The sequence below is a fragment of the Chelonia mydas genome, chromosome 2, assembly GCF_015237465.2.
Source record: "Chelonia mydas isolate rCheMyd1 chromosome 2, rCheMyd1.pri.v2, whole genome shotgun sequence".
NCBI classification, from domain to species: domain Eukaryota; kingdom Metazoa; phylum Chordata; order Testudines; family Cheloniidae; genus Chelonia; species Chelonia mydas.
Genome location: NC_057850.1, coordinates 93,783,610 through 93,808,299, shown reverse-complemented (window position 1 = coordinate 93,808,299; position 24,690 = coordinate 93,783,610). Strand labels below are relative to the sequence as shown.

General features: G+C 41.0%; 1 protein-coding gene across 1 annotated transcript in view; it reads right to left on the bottom strand.

Moving 5' to 3' along the window:
• CCDC102B (coiled-coil domain containing 102B) overlaps positions 1-24,690 on the bottom strand; it is a 341,519-nt gene that overhangs the window by 265,222 nt on the left and 51,607 nt on the right. Inside the window, exon 4 of the mRNA XM_007066708.4 lies at positions 18,293-18,401. Coding sequence (XP_007066770.2) covers positions 18,293-18,401 — 109 coding nt within the window. The remainder of the gene's footprint in view (positions 1-18,292; positions 18,402-24,690) is intronic.

Sequence of the window (24,690 nt, the reverse complement as noted above, 5' to 3'; positions counted from 1 at the left end):
TTTGCATTAGACTCATCACCAGTGGATGATAAAAAAAATAATTTGATGGAATTTTTCAGTCTGCATAACCTTACATGGCACTACATACAGCAGGGAAAATATGGGGGGGGAATTCTGAAAATATTAATTTAAATGGTGAAAGAAATTTCCTTTAATTGTGTTTGCTCCTCTTTTGTGTTTTCTTTTCATGAATATTCTAGTAAATGAGTTTGTGGGAAGGCATATTCACTGAAGCAGCAAAATCTTAACTGAATATTTCAGAATATAATCAAAAGCACAATTTCAAATTTATAATCATAAGATATGTGATTCTTAAAGTTACACTCCTCCAGTCAGGGAACACAAATATTTCATGTGAGCTGTGTGTGTCCAATAAAAATAACTTGAATATCAAATTGTTGCAACAAAAGTTTTGCTGGTAATCAAAAATTATTTATAGAAATTATTCTGCCGATAATTCAGAACAAATAGATTTGAAAAAGTCATGATCTATTCATGGACAATTCACAAGCAGAAAGAGAACCAAACGTGTCATAAATTTTTAATGATGAATTATCAAGCCAGGTGTAAACACTGACATGTGAAGATATTTTCCTGGCATTCCCATTAATTTTCTCCCCCACTTTCAGTCAGTCAACCATCCAGAACTAGTTTAAAGGGGCAAATCACTTTCCAAATATAGCCTAACAAACCCTGTTCCTCACAGGTAGTGCTATTTTTATGTGCTGTTTCATTTCCACAAATTAACAAGTTGGCTCTTCACTCTATTACATGCTTTTGATCTCTCTTGCAATTCAAAATGAAGAGAGTTTAGCAACCTGAACTCATTCCTTTCAATATTAAATATTATAAAGTCACAATAGAGTTTGCAATCATTGCTCCTCATTGGCACACAAGTCATCTGTGATCATAACAAATGACTTGTATCTAATCACCTGCCAGTCTGACTTGAGGTTATTGCAGATTCAGTGTGAAAGGTGTTGCATTGAGGTTGCTTGAAGAGAAGCAGAGGAGAGTATAACTATGTCTTGTAAAACACAGAGCAGTTCCCTAGTACTGCTGTAACGATCCCCTTCTCTTTAACTGATAGACTGTGCTATGAAAAAGCCATGGTTAAGCAATATTCTGCTTCAGCCTCTATCTATGAGCCAACCCTATATTCCTTACTGACCCCTGAAATCAATGGGCGTTTTACCCAGTTTTACCCAGCAAGAAATGCAGGATCAGGCCTTCTGAGAGAAAAAAAAAGTACGGTGAGCCATGTGACTGGAATTGAGGGAGAGGATGGCTGGGGCGTACAACAACCTTATCTTGTAGGTTGTCATCTGGGTGTGAACCCAGGTTCTTCAGACAGACCTTGGACCACTTGACTTAAAGGAGTAACTAGATAAGTGAGTAGCAATAGCAGGTGATCGCCAGCCTTTAGTCGGCCAACCACCAGGAGAGGTGGCACAGACTGCCCTTGTGTGGTTTACTGAGCCCTTCCCTCTTGTTCTACATACGATCATGTGAATAAATGTTAAATTTATTTCCATGTCGCAAAGTGATACTTGCCCATGGAGAACTTACAAGAGGGCAGAATTTGCCTTCCATTCAGACTTATTTAGGGACTGATCCAAAGTCTATTGACAACAACGGAAAAGACTCACATTGACTTCAGTGGGCATTGGATCATTTCCTAACTTCATTCTCCTGATTGTTCATAGAAATAAGTGGGGTTCCATGGGTGTAACTGAGGGCAGAATTTGACTCTCTAAACAAAACACCATTAATTGATTTTACCTAAAATTGAATCCTTTGATTAATTAGAATCTAAGGAAACAGGATGTAATGCAACAGCTTCAAGGCCCTCAACTCACTGTCAGTCAGTATATGCAGGTTGAAAAGGCAAATTCATGTTACAAATTAAACACAGGAATAATGCTTGGCTGGCTCTCTCCCCCTCTAACCTCCCAAGCTTTCTCTTTGCTCCAAAAGTAATACAACTCTTCTCTGTACATTACAGCTGACTGAAAAATCACCTTCTATTTCAATAGCCACAATGAAACAACAAATCTGACCAACTTTTCTTCATCCTAGCCACATAGCCAAGCAGATGTGGTAGTAAACTTACATATGCAGCAGGTATATTTACTTTTTCCTAAACCCAGCACTGAAAATGCTTGTGGATTGTGTGGTTTCTGTCTATATTCTAGATACCAGGTGCAGAGAGAAACTGCTTCCAAATGGTCACAGTACTAGATACTTGAAGCTTGAAGTTGTGGACAAGCACTATCTGCTGATCCATCTGTGGTTTCTTCAGAGCTCATGGAAAGATCCTTTTGAAATCAGGAATGTGATATGAGCCTTTCCAAATCTTCCTTTCAAAGACATGCACAAAGCCACCAGCTGGGGAGGATCACTAAGTCCGTTGTGAATCTAAAATTCTCCCTCAGCATACAATAATGAAATTTAGTTCCCTTTATGGCGTGTATCCATATAATTAAACACAATCAACAATGTCTGGCTGTCCTGTTAAGTCAATAATGTAAACTCCACATCAGTGGAAAACAGTGTTGTATTCTAGGCAAGCAAGTGGTTGCTTATTAATCTAATTCATTAATAGATAGGTTTATCATCCAGGGGTAGTTGGGCAATTCATACTTACATGGATGAGCACTTACACAAATAATCCTACTTAAATCAATAAGTCTGGTCACAAAGTCAGTGCTCACCATGGTGAATAAGGGCTCCATAATCAAACCAGACATGATGACTACAGCTGATCAGAAAACAGTATTTTCCATGAAAACTTTTGAAAGAAATGAAAAAGTGTCATGTTTTCCACAGGAATTTTTTCATTTTTTCAACCAAAAAAGAAAAGAAGAAAATAAAAAGAGATTAGCATTTTATTTTATAAAACCAGAAAACATTATGTTTTCAAAAACCAAAAAGATTTGGGGATTTTAGTTTTCCCATCAAACACCCAGAAAAAAAATAGTTTTTGGAGGGAAAAAAAGGCCATTTTTCTTCAAAAAAATTTTGATAGACATTTTTTTAAACCAACTCTAATAATTATCCTCATCCTGGTCTGTGCAAGAATAGATGGAAGACAGCTACTACAGGAAGTGCAAAGTATTAGAACTAGGTGCCTTAAACCAAGTGATATATATTCCAACTTGCTATAATTTTGTGCACACTGAGTTAATTCATTATCAATTTTCTGAGCATAACTCATTGATGAATACATATTCATTTTTCCCAAGTTAATACTAATCTTTTCAATAACAGCAAATGAGTTTACTGGTAGGAACATTTGTCAAAGCAGCAAACTAAGGGAATATGGAAAAATATTCTGAAAGGCAAATTTGAATGAAGTATTTGAACCAGAAACCTGACTTTATTGAAAACATTTCAACAAAAATTAAAAAACCCACAATTTTTAAAAAACCTATCCTGTCTCCTAAAAACTCGTTTCTGCACTGTAAACAAGTCATCAGTGAAAAAACTTTTTAAAGAAATATTCCTAATCATTCATGATTCTGAGGTGTCCAGTGTGTGTAGGCTATTCATGGTCAGTCTAATTTAGATTGTAAACTAGTGAAGGCAGAGATTATCTGAGTTCTGTACAGCACAGAGTACACAGTTACTGCTTAAATAAACAATAAAATATGCTAATAATTAGACATTACTGTTTTCCCCCAAAACCATGATATAACTTCTGAGTCTATTTATGGTGTCTCCCCAGGCAAATGCATCTGAGAGAATGGTTGCAGCTTTGCCTTGGAGTGGACAGTGATTCTTTTCATTGCACATCAAAAAGCACACAAAGACCTCCCTTATATGTTTCTTAATTGAAACAAACACTATGCTATTGTAATGCAGCACAAGAATTTGTTCCTTTTTGTCCTTCATTCTTTTCAACTCTATAACTGCTCTTTTCTATTTCACTTTCCAATCCAATGCAGTCACGGTGTAGTCATTTACACAAATGCAAAATGGCTGTAACTTGCTACTATATTGGTTTTGGTAATGCTTTACACCACAGATGAAAACAACTACACAGAGGTGTATGGCAATTGAGAATCAGGCCACTAAGCTTTAATTTACTCTTCAGTTGACTGTCAGTCTGCCACTGATTCTTGCTCAGACACTTGCCACTTTAGTTTCTTCCATTCTGGTTAATTGTTTTCTCTGTTTTCTGTGACCTTTCCCTCTTTTAGAGCATTAGTTTATTTGGATACATATTTAGTGGTTTTAAATGAGGAAGGAACAAACTCTGAGACTAGCTGAAAGAACGGCAGGTCACAAGCCCTGTAGCGCCAACAAATGAACAAGACCACTTTAAGTTTCAGCCATTAGGAGGTTGCACTGCTTTGATATACTGCTTTTCTGTAGCTGATATCTGAGATGATATAAGTGGCGGTAGAACTTCTTAAAGGACTACTGAGAAAAAAATAAACTCATTATGTGATTGAATGCATCTCCTTCAGCCTCTTCCCTAAAGCACTTACTAGTTGAAGAATACCATATTTAATTCAATGTGTTCATATTAATTGAGCTCCAATGAAGGTGACTTTTTAAGGAAAGGCTAAATATACGCCTTGCTTTATTTTATCATGCATACCTTGTGCAAAATTCCTAGGGATGAGCTAGGTTGGAAGGATACACAAATACATTTTGATAGTATAAGGACATAGCCACTCTGGCTGTAGTGGAGTTCATAGAATCATAGAATATCGGGGTTGGAAGGGACCGCAGGAGGTCATCTAGTCCAACCCCCTGCTTAAAGCAGGACCAATCCCCAACTAAATCATCTCAGCCAGGGCTTTGTCAAGCCTGACCTTAAAAACCTCAAAGGAGTTATACCCATCTGTACTAGCTTATGATGTAAACATCAAAACATAGGATCTCATTCAGTACATTGGAGTCCTGTCTCTTCTTTACCATGAGGTAAAGTTTACCAAGATGGTCATAGAGCTGTAATACTAAGATACTGAAGTAAAGAAGAGTCATAAGCCATAAGCTATAATGAAAAATAGAGAGAGAGTTTGGAAGAATACTTTTTCTTGAACGGTGCTCAGAGATATTTTTTATGAGTGAGTTATTTCTAGTGCAAGATGAATAACTCTGGTGACTGATTTCTGGGTTTCCTACTTTTTCCCCAGAAAAGAAAGAGCAGCACCAAAATCTAGCTTCTAACACTGCTCTGAAAATGTTCCACAACCAAAGGGTGAAGGATACTAGTTTGGTCTCCATATCCAGTCAATTCCAAGCACCTCTGCTGATACTGGCACTGCTAATGGGAGTGCCAGCAATTGCCAATTTTAGTGATTTGTCATTTCCAGTGGGAACCAGACTTAGAATCAACCTGTTTTTTTTAAAACGAGACCAGCTAGAGTACATATGCTTTAATACTCCAACTACCAGAAAGGGAAAATTCTCTCTGTTTTAATGACAAAAGAGCTATCACTCTCTACAGAGGCATTTCTAAGTCTACACTGCACACCAGTGGCAAGTTTCAGAAGATGCATATTTTTCTGTGGTTACAGTTTAATGCAAAATTGGTTAATAAATATTGTTTTATTTAGCCTTCACACCACCAGAAAAGTGCATCTATTAAAAATCTTAAGAGCACAGCATTTTTGCTATAAAATGTTCATTAGAACAATGCAATGGAGGCTCAATGTATACATATATGTTTTAAAAGGAATCTTGTGTGTGAAGAAATTAAATGCACAACAAGAACTGTGGAATATAAGAACTTCACAACATCTTTCAGATATAAATCCCTGCTTAAAGAAGACTGTCAAGTTGCTCTCAAATGTGTACTGGATGTCCAAGGACCTAAATAGGCCAAATCAGATTCAACATATATGTATGAGACACCATATGACCACTTCAAAGTAAAAAATGAGCCAAATACGTATTTATGTATTATCTAATCCAGGGATCGGCAACCTTTGGCATGCAGCCTACCAGGGTAAGCCCCTGGCAGGCCGGGCCAGTTTGTTTACCCGCCGCGTCCACAGATTCAGCCGATTGCAGCTCCCACTGGCTGCGGTTTGCAGCAGCCAGCACATCCCTCGGCCCATGCTACTTCCTACAGCCCGCATTGGCCTGGAGCAGTGAACCGTGGCCAGTGGGAGCTGTGATCAGCGAAACCTGTGGATGCAGCAGGTAAACAAACTGGCCCAGCCCGCCAGGGGCCTTACCCTGGCGGGCCACATGCCAAAGGTTGCCGATCCCTGATCTAATCAAAGCCATACCTCTCCAAGTTGGATCTCACAGAGTCACTAAGTATCACTTTCTAGTGACTATCACTAGATAACTATCCTGTTCTCCAGGTAGTTTAGCTGAGTCCAGCAAACCACCATATCAGTGGCTACTGAAAAAAAGATAATGGCAGAAAAGATATGAACAAAATAAAGGAATCCTAGGAATTTGCTATGGTGTTCATCACCATAGTCTCTATTCTGATAAGGCAATATAAATTATACAGTACACTGATCTATCCTCTTGCCCTCTCCCACCCCCAAGGATCCCAAAGAAATATTAAAATTCTTCCCACTTCACAAGCATGGAAACCAAGGTGTGAAGGGGTGTCCAATCCACACAAGGCAGAGCAGATTATGACAATTAACCTGATAGGCTGTACTGTGGGAGAGCCAGGGCCTGAAAGGCTAATCGATGATGAAGCACAGCTTCGCAGGGACAGGCTGAACCTGTATAAAGCCAGCAAGCTGAGAGCAGAAGAGGTCTGCTGGGTCGGCTGGAACAAGAGTTTGAGATGAATGGCTGGGTTGGCTGCTGACAAAGGACTCATTAGGCTACTGGCTGGCTGAGCTGTGGCTGGCAGAGGCTTTGCCTGACAGGCTAGGCAGAGTGATATGGAAGAGCAACAAATGAAACTGAATCCAGCCTAGCCAGTGAAGAAAGGGAAAACACTGAGAAAGACTGGATGTAAACAAAGAAGAAACAAAAAGGGTTAGATTGTCGAGAACCAGAAGAAGAGCCAGCAAATAGGAGGGCAGGAAGGGGAAATGGAGCAAATTACATAATAGTAAAATCTCTTGTTAAGGGAACAAAGATACATGATATTGATCCCCTGAGGATTGCAGAGTGAATCAAAAAATGTGTGGGAGCTCCTTAAGACAAGCATGCTAGCTGAGGTAAAATAAAAAAAGCTGTTAGCTACCTAAATTCCTCACAGAAACAAAAAGAATAGTATGTGATATGCCTGATGAAATGTCAGAAGAAGAAATAAACCAGTGAATAGGTAAAGATCAGGTGATAATGGCTAAGAGGCTAATGAGCAGAAGGGGAGGTGATAGTAAACCCCTGACAGCTGGGCTGGTCACATTTAAGGAAAAAATGCTACCAGATACAGTAACTTTAGGATATCAAATTTATTATGGACTATGCCCTATATTCCTTCTCCTGTGAAAAGCTACTGGTGTCAAAGATTTGGTCACGTAGAAAATAACTGCAAAGAGAAAATATAATGCCGTAAGTGTGGAGATGAACATTCATATGATGATTGTGAGGAAGGGACAGAACAAAAATGTTTTAATTGTGCAGGAAAACAGCTCAGCATATAAAAGATGTACTGAGGCAAAGCAAGCTAGAGAAATAAACCAAAATTACTAATAATATCTTAAGCAGAAGCTGCTACGAGAGATCTAAAAGAGGAAAAAAGAAAACCTGATATAGAGAAAGGGAATAGCCAGCAACAGAATAATGGGAAGGAAGTGACACTGGGGTAAAAGGAGATGACATGCTACTTACAGAACAGAGATTCATTGTGTTTATTATTGAAGTAATGAATTGTACATCTCAAACAGGAAAGAAAACAGAGAAAATAAGAATTATAATAAAAGCTGCTGAAAAGTACCTATGAGCTAGCAATCTATCAGTGCAATGACTTCATGCTTTCTTAAGTGAAGGAAATATTGAAGATTAAAAGAATTTTAACCTATTTCAGCTGGAATGCCCAGAGTGTAAGGAATTAAAGAAAAATATTATTGATATGAAAACAAATCCTGATGCATATGCATACAGGGGACTTGGTGAATAGAAAAAGTAGGCTATGAATTCCCTGGATGTGGCATATATAGACATGATAGAAAAATAGGAAAAGCTGGAGACTTCTGCACCTTCATTAAGGAAAACCTGAATTACCTTGAAGTAGAGGTTAAAAAGCTAATATTGAGTATAATATTATAATAAATACCAATAGAAAACCATTTAGTATTTCTATGACTTTATAAGGTCTATAACCCATGCAGGAAACTAGAGGCTATGGGCCTAAAAGAATTAATTGCACATGTCATATCATTATCTGTGGTGATCTGAATAGTCACAATAGACTGTGGGGAAGAAAAATGATAAAAATGGAAAACGTTTAAAGCAATTTTTTGAAGACAATAATTCAGTAACATTAAATGGAGCACCTACCAGGTTAAATACAGCTGCTGAAAGCTTCTCATGTAGGGTTGCAAATTTTTATGATTGCAGAAAACCAAAACACACTTGCCCTGCAGTGCCCCTTCTCCAAGGCCCCACTCCCGCTCACTCCATTCCCCACTCCCTCTATTGCTCACTCTTCCCCACCATTGTTCATTTTCACCCGGCTGGGACAGGGGGTTCGGGTGCCAGAGGGATGAGGGCTCCAGCTGGGGATGCGGGCTCTGAGGTGTGGCAGGGGATGAGGGGTTTGTGATGTGGCAGGGGGCTCAGGGCTGGGGCAGGGTGTTAGGGTGCAGAGGAGATGAGGGCTCTGGCTGGGAGTGCAGGCTCTGGGGTGGGGCAGGGGATGAGGTGTTTGGGGTGCAGGAGAGGGCTCTGGGATGGGGTCAAGGGGTTCGGAGTGTGAGAGGAGACTCCAGGCTAGAGCAGAGGGTTGGGGTGTGGGAGGGAGGAAGGGCTCCGGCTGGGGGTGTGGGCTCTGGGGTGAGGCCAGAAATGAGGATTTCAGGATGCAGGAGAGGGCTCCAGGCTGGGGGCAGAGGGTTGGGGGTGAGGGCTCCATCTGGGGTGGTGCGCTCAGGTGGGGCCAGGGATGAGGAGTTCATGGTGTGGCAGGGGGCTCCAGGCATGGCAGGGGGTTCGGTGCGGGGAGGTAAGGGATCTGGCTGGGGGCGTGGCTGGGGATGAAGATTTCAGGGTGCAGGAGGGGGCTCCAGCTGAGGCTGAGGGATTCAGAGTGTGAGAGGAAGTGCAGGCTCTGGGAGGGAGTTTGGGTGTGGGAGAGGGCTCAGGGCTGGATCAGTGGGTTGGGGTGTGGGAGGGGGTTCGGGGTGTAGGCTCTGGTTGGCACTTACCTCAGGTGGCTCCTGGAAGTGGCTGGCATGTCCAGCTCCTAGGTGGAGAGTCCAGGGGGGTCACCTTGCTGCCCTTGCCTGCAAGCGCCACCCCCACAGTTCCCATTGGCCAGGAACCGCAGGAGCCAGTGCTCGGGGTGGGGGCAGCACGCGGAGCCTGTTTGGCCGCTCCTGCGCCTAGGGTCCACAGGGACATGCCGGCTGCTTCCGGGAGCCATAGGGAGCCTGCCTTAGCCCCACTGTGCCACCGACCTGACTTTTAATGGCGTGACTGACCGAAGCCGCCAGGGTCCCTTTTCAACCGGGCATTCCGGTCGAACACCGGACTCCTGGCAACCCTATTCTCATGCCTGGATCTGGGAATTGCTTTTAGCACCATAGCAAGTAAATGCAGCTGAGAAAATTATAGAGAGAAAGGACTGGGTAGAGACCACTTCCCAACATTAATTACATATTAAGAAAAAGGGAACACTGAAGACAGGGATAATATCTCCACTTAGAATCTTTAAAAAAAAAAGGCAAATGGAAAACTCTTTAGAAACAAAAGTGAGGAATATGCGATTGAGCAAAGTATTAAATGAAGATATTGAGGAATTCTGTAGTGATGTTACTAAGGGTGTTCTAAAGACAACCAGCCTACCTATTCTTAGGATACGAACACTACTTAAAGATAGGAAAAGCATTTCATGGTAGAACAAGAAATGTAAAATTAGGAAAAGGAATAAGGCATACAGAAAAGCAAAAAATTCCTTAAACAGTGAAGACTTAATCAAATATATTTTAAAAAAAGCAAGGCAGGTGCACAAAGGGCTCTAAAAAGGGCAAAAAGAGAAAGCTGGGAAACAGACTGTAGCAAAGTAAATAAAAATACCAATGCAGCAGAGGTATATAAACAAATTAGAAAAATGAATGGAATAAAGAGTAAGAGCAACAATTGCAGGGCATGGAGTAAAACTCCAACAAAGAAAAAGTGTAAATTCTGGCCACATGTTTCAAAAAGTAAAGATGAGGATCAGAGGACAAATTAGGGAGAGGAAAAGAACATTCTTTAAGGATAATTGTGAGGCTGAAGAGATGGAAGGAGGATATGGATATTATTTTAAATGAAAACTTTAGTAGGAGATAACTCCAAACAATGGTAATAAGCAGCAAAAGCACTGCACCTGGCAAGGACAAAATAAGCTTTGAAAAGCTTAAACACTTAAGTGAAGGAAGCTCGAGGTGCTACTAAAATTATATAACAACATATTGCAAAATAGTGAAATATCTAAGGACCAGAACCATGCAATTATTGTCCCAGTGAGGAAGTCAGGTAAGTTGTGCTCAAGACTCGACACAAAGACCCATTGCCCTCACAGCCTGTAGAGGTAAAACAATGGAAAGAATGATAATGGAGAGATTAGTGGTACAACACCCAGAGAGAAATAAATTCATAGATGGAATGCAAAGTGGGTTCAGAAGAGGTAGGAATGAGATTGACCACACTGTAAGGTTAGAGACAGAACCACAAAATACCTGAGAACCAAAGAATTCACAATAACAACTTTCCTGGACATAGAGAAAGCTCATGCTGTGTTATGGAGAGAGGGATTACTTCATAAAGGGGCTTCCATGGATGTTATGGGGAAAATGTACAGATGGATAAGGGACTTCTTAAACAAAAGACCTACACAAGTCTGAATAGGGAAAGCTTTTTCCAACGTATATTCAGTTGGAAATGGATTTCCACAGGAGAATGGAATTAGCCCAACCCTCTTTAACATCATGATGAATGACCTCCCTAAGGAGCTGAGTACAGGAATAGGGATCATGTTATTTGCTGACAACTGTGTCATATGTAAGGCTATGTTTTAGTCACAGGTATTTTTAGTAAAAGTCATGGACAGGTCACAGGCAGTAAACAAAAAATCATGGCCTGTGACCTGTCCGTGACTTTTACTATATACCCCTGACTAAAACTTTGTGGTGGGGGGGCAAGATTCAGAGGGGCGGCCCTGGGGGTGCCACGGGTGGCAGCCCAGAGGGCTCTGTGGGTGCGTGCGGGGGTTGCGGCTCAGGGAGCGTCGTGGGTGTTCAGGGGGAGGGGCATCACGGCTGGGGAAGAGAGGTTGGCAAGGCTGGGGCAAGTTCCCTACCCAGCTCCTGGGAAGTGGCAACCTCCCGCTCCTAGCTCCACATGCTGCCTCTGCTCTGCTCTGCTCCCCACCAAGACCTGGTTCTGCAGCTCCCATTGGCTGGGAACCACAGCCAATGGGAGCTCCGGTTGCAGTGCCTGCAGGCAGAGGCAGCATGTGGAGCTAGAAACTGAGGAAGGGGAGTTACTTTGACCCCCCAGGTAAGCACTGCCCTGCACAACCAAACACCTGCTGCTGGAGAAGCAGGGGCGAGACTGGCCATATGGACCAAAAGCAGAAACCTTGAAAGAGCTGCCAAAAGAATCAATAATGCACTTAAGTGTATAAGGGAAAACAGGTGGAGCTTCCCATTTTTCTTAAGCAAAATTAAGGGAGTGAGCTTCACAAAAAGGAAAATCCAAAAAGTTGTAAATTTATACCGATATAATGAACAGCTAAATATAGTAAAAAATTAAAAATTCTTAGGTGTGATATTTGATAAGCTCACTTAGAGGGACCGTATTGAAAATATTAAAGAAAAGTGAAAATGCAGAATTAACTTACTGAAAAGGATCTCTGAAACATTCTGAGGAGCAGATAAGAAAATGGTCACAATATTATACAAAGCGATAATTAGACCAATTATTGAGTATAGATGCCAGGCCTTTGGATCAGCAATGAAAGGAATCTGAGAAAACTGGACTACATCCAAACACAGGCACTGCATATCACACACGATGCCTTCATTACTATACCTCTTCATGTACTATAAACAGCAGCCAGTGAAATGCCTATCACTCTTAGAATGAAGCTCCTCGACTTAAACTTTTGGGCCAAAGTACTACGTAATAGCAAAGATGATAACACAAAGCTAATAAATAATGATCATTGGGAATTAAGTGGAGGACAAGAAACCCTCAAAATTCCCCATGTGAGTAGGCTACAGAAGTTGATAAAGGATCTTAACGAAAAGAGGATTAAAAGAGACCAAAATTTATAGTTATGTGAAAATACTCACTGGAAAACTTTCCCCCCAAGATAGACATGGAATTATATAGTGAAATACATAAAGGGAGAAGACTGATAAATATACAAAATATAGCAAATTCATACATTGGTGACAAGTGGGGACACTATTGCCAAATATATACAGATCGCTCCAGTGAGGAAAATACAGGACAAATGGGAAAAGCTCTCTCTGTGCCTCACTCAGACTCAAGAAAGCTGTAATGCTAACTAGCTTTGTATCAATCTTTACAGCTGAGCTAACAGGGATTATACTGGCACTAAACTGGACTTCAGATGTGTGGCCAGCTGCTGTAGCCAACCTGTGTGACTCCTTATCAGGGCCACAGACAATTTTACAGTGATAAGTCTGCTAGCAGAAATGACAATATCTTTAATGAAATATTACTGCTAATAACTGAACTGTCACCATTGCATATAATCACAGTAATAGCCTGGATCCCAGCACATATAGAGATAGCAGGCAACAAATTGGCTGACAAACAGGCAAAAAAGTGCTATTAATCATGAACCTAGGAATTCCCTTAGGCAAACAAGAATGTAAACACCTAATCTAAAATGAGCTAAGGAAGGAATGGCAAGAACTGTTGGCAGATGAAACAAATGGGAAAAAATTCTGAGTCGTATGCCTTACAATTGACAATGTTGACATAATCCAAGGCCCTGGGAGGAGGAGCAAAGTGGCTCTGTTTGGAATTATAACAGGGCATTGTAGATTAAACAGTAATTTATTTCTAACAACACATCAGAAAAACCTAGGAAAACAGGGCCCATTTAAAAAAAGCTCTTCTGCAATTCTCTAAGAATACGGGGAAAGGTGCGAGACTCTAAGTCATGAAAAAGATACTAAGTACAATGCATGGCAGTCATAGACTCAGGAAATGAGTCTGCTATGCCACAAGAAGAAGAACAGGGCTTTGGGGGAAGTAGTTTGCAGTCACGCCCTGGGAGAAGGGAGGTGTGTTTGGGGTTACAGAGTCTGGCAAGAAACCAAAGAAAGAAGTAGTGTACAGTTACCCACAGGATGAGGGAGTTTAGGCTGATAAATTTAGAGGCAGTACCAGGAGATAGAGAAGGGAAGTAGGAAGGAGTCCAGAGAAATAGCAACAGAGGCTGGAGCAAGCAGATCGTGGTTGCTAGACAAAGAATCCGTGGGCTGGAACCTTGAGTAGTAGGCAGGCCCAGGTTCCCAGCTGCTGAGGAAGTGGCATAGGACCTGGCCTTGGATCAGAAGATTGTCTGGAATGGCATGCAGAAAGCTAACCCAGTGGGACTTTGATACCTCTGAAGGGGAGGTCTATACAATGACCTAGCTGGAGGGCTGAGTCACAAAGAGGGAGCACTGCGAGTCCTGAGACCAATCTGTCTGAAGGGGAGGCATCAGACCTGAGTAGAATAAATCCCCAGACTCAGCCACAAGGAGATGCCCAATGGTAAGTGGACCCCGTGACACAAGGCACAGCAATATAGAATGACTTGTACAATTTCACACTGTGGGTTGGAGGTAGATTTAGGTGTTGAACTCAGGCCTCTTAACTGCCAGTTCCCTACTCTAACAACTATATATACACACTATCTCTCTTGCTTATGACTCTGAACAGGACACATTTAATGCTGTGTCCACACATACTGGAACCTGGGATAGCGTCATTGTGTACATATCGTCACTTTTTCTAGGATTTTTTTCTAGTTAGAAACTAGTTTGTAGTTTCCAAATACATTTGGGGTGAGTGAAGTCTTAAAAATACCCAAAGATTTTCCTCTCTATTTGTAATATGCTTCTTTCTAAGACAGAGTGCTGCATTTGCTGCACCACTGCTGTATTCTAGTATGGCAATTCTGAAGTTTTTGAACTCCTTTACTTAATACCTCTTAGCTCATCAAACCTGACAAAAATCTTGTTCTTCCAAAAAACTAGCAGAACGAATCACATGGCTACTAATTGCTATCTTCAGAGGCATGGACACTGAAAAACGAGGATCGTCCACTGTTCTGAAGAAGGTGTTCAGGCTGTTTGTCAAGAGAAATAAGATTGTTACTTCTGCGAAATATCTCCACGTGATCCCTTAGGTCAGAACCATTGTACTCTCAGAGTAAAGGGTACAGAGAGTTCATTACTCTATAATTATCCTTGAAAGGGCTGTGCTTGAGTCTGAGAGTGTTCGCATTTCTCCAAATCCCGCATAATATAATGGGCAACATTTATTATGCATGGTTAGCTGAAGGGAATTTCTTTTATCCCCAGTGTTGAACTCTACACTATAATGAATGATCCTGTAATCCCCATAAGGACAATAACTACCCTGCAGATAGCCAAGACCAGTGAGAAGACTAGATTCAACATGTGTCTCCCTTCATGCATAGTTGCATTAACATTGCTGGTCCAGGTACAGCAAATCTATGAGCTGGTGGATTCGTAATGCAGATAGATAAGAACCTCTCAACATATCTTTAGTATATCAGAAGGATACCAAAGACCTTTTCTGTTTTACCCATAAGAGTTGTTTTTTTCATGAGAGTTAGAACTATATTTTTAAGCTTCTATCTACAAGACTCTATCTATAACAGACAACCACTTCAGATCACTTGAGGATTATGGGATCTCACACTCTTGAACAGCTCCATCGTTCCAGAGGATAGACACTAGCCAGACTGGGCTCTTCCAAAGTATCAGTCACTAAAGCAACCGTGACATTGTTATTGTGTTTACAATACTTGTGAACACATGCCTTATCTACCAAAAAGTTGACACTTAAGTTACTTACACCAGACTTCAAACAAAGAGATGACACATTTTTAAACCATTTCAGAAGCAATATGAAATCAACAAAGAAAATGTAGTCCAACTACAGTCAAACACGAAATACAAAAAGCTAGTAATAAAAATGCATGGTTACATTCACTTCCTTACAGCTAGCAAAAATTCAGCTTTGTAATGTAGTCTGAAAATAGAGTACATATATGGATAAAATGATGGTGTCAGTTCAAAAATCCCTTTTATTAAGTAATATTTAAACGAGTATTTTGCAAGCTAAGTATACCTCTACCACAATATAACGCGACCCGATATAACATGAATTCGGGCATAACGCAGTAAAGCTGCGTTCTGTGGGGCGGGGCTGCGCGCTCCAGCGGATCAGCGTGTCAGCATGTCTGGTTCTGACACGCTGCTCTGAGCAGCGTGTTAAGGGTGCCAGGCCAGGGCCGAGGGGCTGGATAAGGGGCAGAGGGTCTCGGGAGGTGGTCAGGGAGCAGGGGGGGTTGGATGGTTTGGAGGTTCTGGGGGCGGGGGTGTGGATAGGGGTCGGGGCAGTCAGGGGACAGGGAACTGGGGCATCGGATAGGGCGTGGGAGTCCTGGGAAGCCAGTCAGGGGACGGGGGGGTGGATAGGGGGTGGGGCAGTCAGAGGACAGGGAGGGGTGAGCGTTGGATGGGTTGGGAGTTCTGAGGGGTCAGTCAGGGGGTGGGAAGTGATTATTAATAAAGGAAATGCTTGAGGCCAAAGCAAGTTCAATATAACGCAGTTTCACCTATAACGCGGTAAGATTTTTTGGCTCCCGAGGACCGCATTATATCGGGGTACAGGTGTAGTATGACTCTCAACCTGTTTTAACTATTTATTGAGATCTAGTGTGATGTGGATTTTTTTTAATTAAACAGGAAATTTCAAGGACAGTTAGTATACTGTTTCTTGAACTGATAGAAATCCAGCAATTTGTCTTTGAAACATTGATATCTAAGTTTTATTTAAAACAGAGAAATTTGGCAGCTCTAGCTGAAATGTAGCTGCAGTTCAATATCTAAGAAGCTGCATTTTACTGATGTCCTATTCTATAGCTATGGTATCATATCTATTTGGGGAAAAGAGATCACAGATTTACTTTTCCATTTTTTTCCATTATGACAATTTCTCAAGAGAGGTAAGCTTTCTGATCAAGAAGCTTGTACGAGTAGCTGAATATTTGTTTCTTAACACTAACATATAACAAATAACATTCACGCACACACAGGATTTGTGCCTTTTAAAATATGGAGGATTTTCACTTACAAAATAGATACATGGTGGTAATTTCATTCACATTAATCAGATTTACTAAAACCAGTGTTTTCCCCTGTAATTTTGAAAACTAAATAAATCACAGACCTACAAAACTCACAAGATATGCAGAATACCAAAATGTTACCTTGTGTTCACAGTTAAATACAAATATTTTCAGTGTATGTGTTTGTTCAATATCATGTATTGCATAAAAATAAACATCTCGTGTTAAAATTAGTTTTTTTCTTTTCAGCATGTATCCAACTAAGAACTCAAAGATGATTTGCAGTTGGAGATTGCATGATAGTTGTCTCTTGTCCATATATCAGTAACAATTTTGATTGTTCCCTTCTCCCCAGCAGTGACAAATATGTTTGATCAAAACCTCAGGGCAAAATAATTTACCAAAACATCCGCTTCATATTTTAATCACAGAGGTATGATAGACTAGTTGAATAGTTTGCATTTAATCAGGAGGGATTTTCCTACATAACAACTAAGGAGAGTAAAAGAAACCAAAATCTAAAGGAAACCTAAGATAACAAACCAAGAGAAGATCCAGGACAACAAAGTAAAATGTGTAAAAACATTGCTACAGTGCATAGAATCATAGAATATCAGGGTTCGAAGGGACCTCAGGAGGTCATCTAGTCCAACCCCCTGCTCAAAGTAGGACCAATCCCCAATTAAATCATCCCAGCCAGGGCTTTGTCAAGCCTGACCTTAAAAACTTCTAAGGAAGGAGATTCCACCACCTCCCTAGGTAACACATTCCAGTGTTTCACCACCCTCCTAGTGAAAAATGTTTTCCTAATATCCAACCTAAATCTCCCCCACTGCAACTTGAGACCATTACTCCTGCAATCCCTGCTGAGTTTATATATGTATGCTAATTTTTAAAAAATGTAATCTAAGTAATAGCAATTGACTAAGCCTCCTGTGGGAGGGGGGATCAATCTTATTCACGTAGCTGAAATCAACGTACTTAGATCGACTTACCGTGGTGTCTCCACTGCGGTAAGTCAACTACTGCTGCTTCCCCGTCGACTCTGCCTGTGCCTCTCATGGCGCTGGAGTACAGAAGTTGACAGGAGAGCGCTCAGGGGGGTCGTTTTATCACATCTAGACTTGACACGATAAATCGATCCCCACTGGATGGATCACTGCCCTCAATCTACCCACAATCTAAGTGTTTGAGAAACACAGTAATTGAATTAAAAAAAACAAAACTAAAAATTCTTGGTGTCTTGTGCTCAATAGAGGCAAAGAAAGTGGAAGTGCTTGAACTATATGTTCTAAACCTGGGTGCCTAAAGTTAGAGTAGATTCTTATATACCAAGGTTTTGACACCTAAATAGAAGTGACCTGATTTTCAGAAGTACCCACAAATTTCAATGAATTTTATGAGAGTTATCAGGACTCAGAGTTATTAGGACTCAGCAACTTTTTTAAAAAAAGCAGTTTTCATTTAGGTCACAAAATATGGATACATGGATAAATGTTTGCAACATTTTGTCCAAATGAAACTACTATATAATATGCTTGTATGATGTAATTTGGCTCAGTAGTTTGGTCAGTCTCTGCACATGGGCTCTGAATGAGGGTGAGAATGGTGACTGATATTTTCTGTCAAATACAGAAAATATTGTTTCCTTTAGGGCAGGCATCTGCTACAGTCCAGAATTACTTGTTTATCAGTTTCACAGACTCATCTTTCTGTTTTGTTTTTAGTTAGCCAGAGGAAAAAAAGCTTGTTTTGCTCTCTGTTCCCCAGCAGTAATATTTTGTTTGTTTTTTTCTGCCAACATACCTGTTTCAGGCTCTCCAGCTTGGACTGTTGCATTTCTTCATATTTCCATTTCCACTGAGAGAGATCAGAGCGCAGCTTCTCGACTTCTTTTTCCAGGGAAAAATGCATTCTATAAAAATGTTTTAATTATCATCATTAAAAATATTTAAGACAACAAAGCTGATTCTGAATATCTTTTGTACTGTTTCTAAACTGTCTTGCTTTGCTAGATTTGAGCATAGTATTTTGTTTTTGTTTTTTTAAATTACATGTTTCTTTTATGATGTTCAAAGGATTAGCCAAAGAGATTCATCAAAGTGAGGAGAAGGAACCCAAACAATCTGACATTGTGAAATATGCATGAAATGCTATGCTAAACCAAAGGACACTTGGAAATGACTTCAACCAGATTCAATTGACCCAATATACCATGGCAAAGACCATCAGAGAAAAGGTACTGAATGAGTGCAATATCTGAACAACAGACTAGAGTGTAAAGAAAGGGGAAAGGCCAATTTTATCTTTCATTAGATTATCTTAATCATGCATTCTCAAGTTTTCACTTTTTCCTGTTCCAGGCTGCTTTCCCACTCCATGCAGTGATCTACTTTATTTGAGCTTTGTTTTACCTTTTACCACATTCATCTTCCCTCGGCTTTTAGTGTACATTGTTTATAGCTAATTATACTTTTTTTGGAATAGTTCTATCTCAGTTCCCTCTTTATTCTGAGTTTCCTAGCGCTAGGTCCTCAGCTGGTGTAAATCTGCCTCGCTCCACTGAAGTCAGTGCAGTTCATTTTCAACACCTGGAAAAAAGTCCACAATGCTAAAAAGAAGGTTGATATACCACCATTTCTAGATGCCGTGAGCACTCCTTTTTTAGTCTTCTGTCAAAATGAAAATCCTTGAACTTTTACTTCCAGGAAGGGCATGTCCTGTTTCCTCTAGAGCTGGTAGGGAATAAGCAGTGAAATTTTAATGCTGCTTGCCTAAGTACTCCACCAATAGAAAACTCTAATTGGAGGTATGAATCAGTACATTCTCAGCTACTCTGGCCATGCTTCTCTCCCAGCCAGAAGTGCTCTTCTTTCAGACTTTGCCAGTCTCCTACAGCTCTCACAGATTGCAGAAAGTTGTGATCTGTTTGCAATGTCCCCTAATTTCAGGGTCTAGGCTGACAGAAGTATGATAATGTGCTTTTGCAAGCATGATGGGTTTGCGGTATTTCAATCAGATGAGTGCACTTTTTCTCTGGTTCCCATACTCTAGAAGCCATAAAATAATTATTTTTGAATAGAGCTCTCAGGATTGCAATTTGAACACTTGGCTTTTTTTTAGATTTGTTTCTTTCTGACCTTTACATTGGGTAGTTTGTAATGAAATTTTCAAAGACTATATTCACTTTGTCTAAGTACAGTCAGAGGAGTATTGGAAGGGGAAATATACATAACATATGCACAGTACTGAATGGAAACCATAAGTGTTCTAATTTAGACATTAATAACCCAAATGAAATGCTTTCAGATTTTGTTTGTATTCTCTAGCCATTTCAAATATTATATGCTCCTGAAGGAAGCTGCTAGAAATATTTTGGAAATGGGGATGTATTGATCTCAGAAGTACTATTACATCTTCATTAAGATGACATCTTTTAATTTTTATTTGCCGCCATCAAGATACTTGGGTATGAAGCTCTACTTACTCCTACAACCAAGACAATATCTATGAAAATATTAAGACTACATAATGCATGAAGAACAATCTGATTCCTCTTAGAAAAAGGTACTGTAGTATTTAAATAATGAACTCTGATTGCTGCCTTTACCCTTTATTCAAAACAATTAGAGCATTATTTTCTACCATTATCCAGAGATCTAAAGAAATAGGATTTAGAGCAGCAGAGAGCACCAGACAGGATATGTCTACACTGCAATTAGACACCCATGGCTGGCCTGTGCCAGCTGACTTGGGCTCACAGGACTCAGGCTAAAGGGTGTTTAATTGCTGGGTAGATATTTAGGCTCTGAGTGCAGCCTGGGCTCTGGGTCCCTTGAGGTGGGTCATTGCTCATTGTAAGAAAATGGCAATTAGACAAAGGGTTTTACACATAAAGTCACTTGGATCATAATCACAACAGTATTATGAAATCAGATCAGCATCATAAAGCCTAGATGTATTCCATTAGATTATAAACTACATCTTAGTCTGGCAGCAGGAGGATGAAGATGTCCAAACATTTAAGATAAAAGTGTTGATGTTATTTTAGTCTTATTAGTTTTTGAAAGTGTTTATTATAATAGGAGGTGCTTTGTAAAGCACAAGGGACAAAGGAGGACTAGAAAACCAGACAAGTCGAATAGTTGAAAAGAAAAGAAACCTCAAAGACATCTGCAAGGAATAACAATTCTATGCCATAGTAAGGCCTTTGACAATCTACCAAGCATTTGATAAATGGCAACATTTGTGTGATAAGATTGTTTTGTCTAGAGCCACATTTTATGAACATTTTGGTATAAACCCATAATTAGCTTAGTTGATCGAAGTACTAAACCTAAACAGATCTTATAAACTCTAAGTGCTCTTCTTCCTGCTATATGGTGATCAAGTGACAGATAGCACATACACCCATTACTATAGACTAGCAGTGGTGTTGAATAAAGATGGGGGTAAGAAAACAACATCTTTTGCAACAATGCCTTCAAAAACTTGATAACAGTTAGTGCACTGCTGCGCTGATACCACTGCCTATCATGCTTACCAATACTGTCTCATTGTTTCCTTGTACTTCTTTATCTATCTGTTGTCTCTTGTCTTATCCTGAGATAGTAAGCTCTTTGGAAATCTATCAACTTCAAGAAAAAACTCATACAGATACAGACAGACATCATCTTCCTTTCCAAATGCAAACAGATGGACATCATACCAAAAGGACTGAAGGTAAAAAATCCATTACAATCTACATAGATTCATAGATACTAAGGTCAGAAGGGACCATTATGATCATCTAGTCTGACCTCCTGCACAACGTAAGCCACAGAATTTCACCCACCCACTTCTGCGAAAAACCTCTCACCTATGTCTGAGCTACTGAAGTCCTCAAATCGTGGTTTAAAGACTTCAAGAAGCAGAGAATCCTCCTGCAAGTGACCCGTGCCCTATGCTACAGAGGAAGGCAAAAAACCTCCAGGGCCTCTTCCAATCTGCCCTGGAGGAAAATTCCTTCCCGACCCCAAATATGGCTAAACCCTGAGCATATGGGCAAGATTCACCAGCCAAGATACTACAGAAAATTATTTCCTGGGTAACTCAGATCCACCCCATCTAATATCCCATCACAGGCCATCGGGCCTATTTACCATGAATATTTAATTACCAAAACCATGTTATCCCATCATATCATCTCCTCCATAAACTTATCAAGTTTAATCTTAAAGCCAGATAGATCTTTTGCCCCCACTGCTTCCCTTGGAAGGCTATTCCAAAACTTCACTCCTCTGATAGTTAGAAACCTTCATCTAATTTCAAGTCTAAACTTCCTGGTGGCCAGTTTATATCCATTTGTTCTTGTGTCCACATTGGTACTGAGCTTAAATAATTCCTCTCCCTCTCCGGTACATACCACACAGACTATGCTGACAGCTTTGCCACACACTCTCAAAGACACTGCGGAACCACCTGATCAACATCCTCTACAGCAAACAGGGAAAGATTAAGAATGAGCTCTCAAAAATGGATACTCTCATAAAAAAACAACCTTCCACACAAATTTCCTCGTGGCTGGACTTTACTAAAACTAGACAAGCCATTTACAACACACACTTTGCTTCTCTACAAAAGAAAAAGGACACTAAACTATCTAAACTACTACATGCCACAAGGGGCCACAACAGTGGTTCCCTTAACCCACCCAGCAATATTGTTAATCTATCCAACTATACTCTTAGCCCAGCAGAAGAATCTGTCCTATCTCGGGGCCTCTCCTTCTGCCCCTCCACCCCCACAAACATGATACAGTTCTGTGGTGACCTAGAATCCTATTTTTGACTTCTCTGACTCAAGGAATATTTCCAACACACCTCTGAACAACATACTAACCCACAGAGACCTTCCTACCAAGACTACAAAAAGAAGGATTCTGGGTGGACTCCTCCTGAAGGTCGAAACAACAGACTGGACTTCTACATAGAGTGCTTCCGCCGATGTGCATGGGCTGAAATTGTGGAAAAGCAACATCACTTGTCCCATAACCTCAGCCGTGCAGAACACAATACCATCCACAGCCTCAGAAACAACTCTGACATCATAATCAAAAAGGCTGACAAAGGAGGTGCTGTCGTAATCATGAATAGGTCAGAATATGAACAAGAGGCTACTAGGCAGCTCTCCAACACCACTTTCTACAAGCCATTACCCTCTGATCCCACTGAGGGTTACCAAAAGAAACTGCAGCATTTGCTCAAGAAACTCCCCGAAAAAACACAAGAACAAATCCACACAGACACACCCCTGGAACCCTGACCTGGGGTATTCTATCTGCTACCCAAGATCCATAAACCTGGAAATCCTGGACGCCCCATCATCTCAGGCATTGGCACGCTGACAGCAGGATTGTCTGGCTATGGAGACTCCCTCCTCAGGCCCTACGCTACCAGCACTCCCAGCTATCTTCGAGACACCACTGACTTCCTGAAGAAACTACAATCCATCGGTGATCTTCCTGAAAACACCATCCTGGCCACTATGGATGTAGGAGCCCTCTACACCAACATTCCACACAAAGATGGACTACAAGCTATCAGGAACAGTATCCCCAATACTGTCACGGCAAACCTGGTGGCTGGACTTTGTCCTCACCCATAACTATTTCACATTTGGGGACAATGTATACCTTCAAATCAGCGGCACTGCTATGGGTACCTGCATGGCCCCACAGTATGCCAACATTTTTATGGCTGACTTAGAACAACGCTTCCTCAGCTCTCGTCTCCTAATGCCCTTACTCTACTTGCACTACATTGATGACATCTTCATCATCTGGACCCATGGAAAAGAAGCCCTGGAGGAATTCCACCATGATTTCAACAATTTTCATCCCACCATCAACCTCAGCCTGGATCAGTCCACACAAGAGATCTACTTCCTAGACACTATGGTGCTAATAAGCGATGGTCACATAAACACCACCCTATACCGGAAACCTACTGACCGTTATTGCTACCTACATGCCTCCAGCTTTCACCCAGACCACACCACACGATCTATTGTCTACAGCCAAGCTCTACGATACAACCGCATTTGCTCCAACCCCTCAGACAGAGACAAACACCTGCAAGTTCTCTATCAAGCATTCTTACAACTACAATACCCACCTGCTTAAGTGAAGAAACAGATTGACAGCCAGGAGAGTACCCATAAGTCACCTACTACAGGACAGGCCCAACAAAGAAAATAACAGAACGCCACTAGCCATCACCTTCAGCCCCCAACTAAAACCTCTCCAAAGCATCATCAAGGATCTACAACCTATTCTGAAGGACGATCCACCACTCTCACAGATCTTGGGAGACAGGCCAGTCCTTGCTTACAGACAGCCCCCAAACCTGAAACAAATACTCACCAGCAACCACACACCACACAACAGAACCACTAACCCAGGAACCTATCCTTGCAACAAAGCCCATTGCCAACTGTGTCCACATATCTATTCAGGGGACACCATCAGAGGGCCTAATCATATCAGCCACACTATCAGAGGCTCGTTCACCTGCACATCTACCAATGTGATATATGCCATCATGTGCCAGCAATGCCCTTCTGCCATGTACATTGGTCAAACTGGACAGTCTCTACGTAAAAGAATAAATGGACACAAATCAGACATCAAGAATTATAACATTCAAAAACCAGTCGGAGAATACTTCAATCTCTCTGGTCACTCGATTACAGACCTAAAAGTGGCAATTCTTCAACAAAAAACTTCAAAAACAGACTCCAACGAGAGACTGCTGAACTGGAATTAATTTGCAAACTGGATACAATTAACTTAGGCTTGAATAAAGACTGGGAGTGAATGGGTCACTACACAAAGTAAAACTATTTCCCCAGGTTTATTCCCCCGCCCCCACTGTTCCTCAGACGTTCTTGTCAACTGCTGGAAATGGCCCACCTTGATTATCACTACAAAAGCGCCCCCCCACAGCCCTCGCTGGTAATAGCTCACCTTACCCGATCACTCTCGTTACAGTGTGTATGGTAACACCCATTGTTTCATGTTCTCTATGTATATAAATCTCCGCACTGTATTTTCCACTGTATGCATCCAATGAAGTGAGCTGTAACTCATGAAAGCTTATGCTCAAATAAATGTGTTAGTCTCTAAGGTGCCTGTCAAGGTTCCTCCACCACTCTGAACTCTAGGG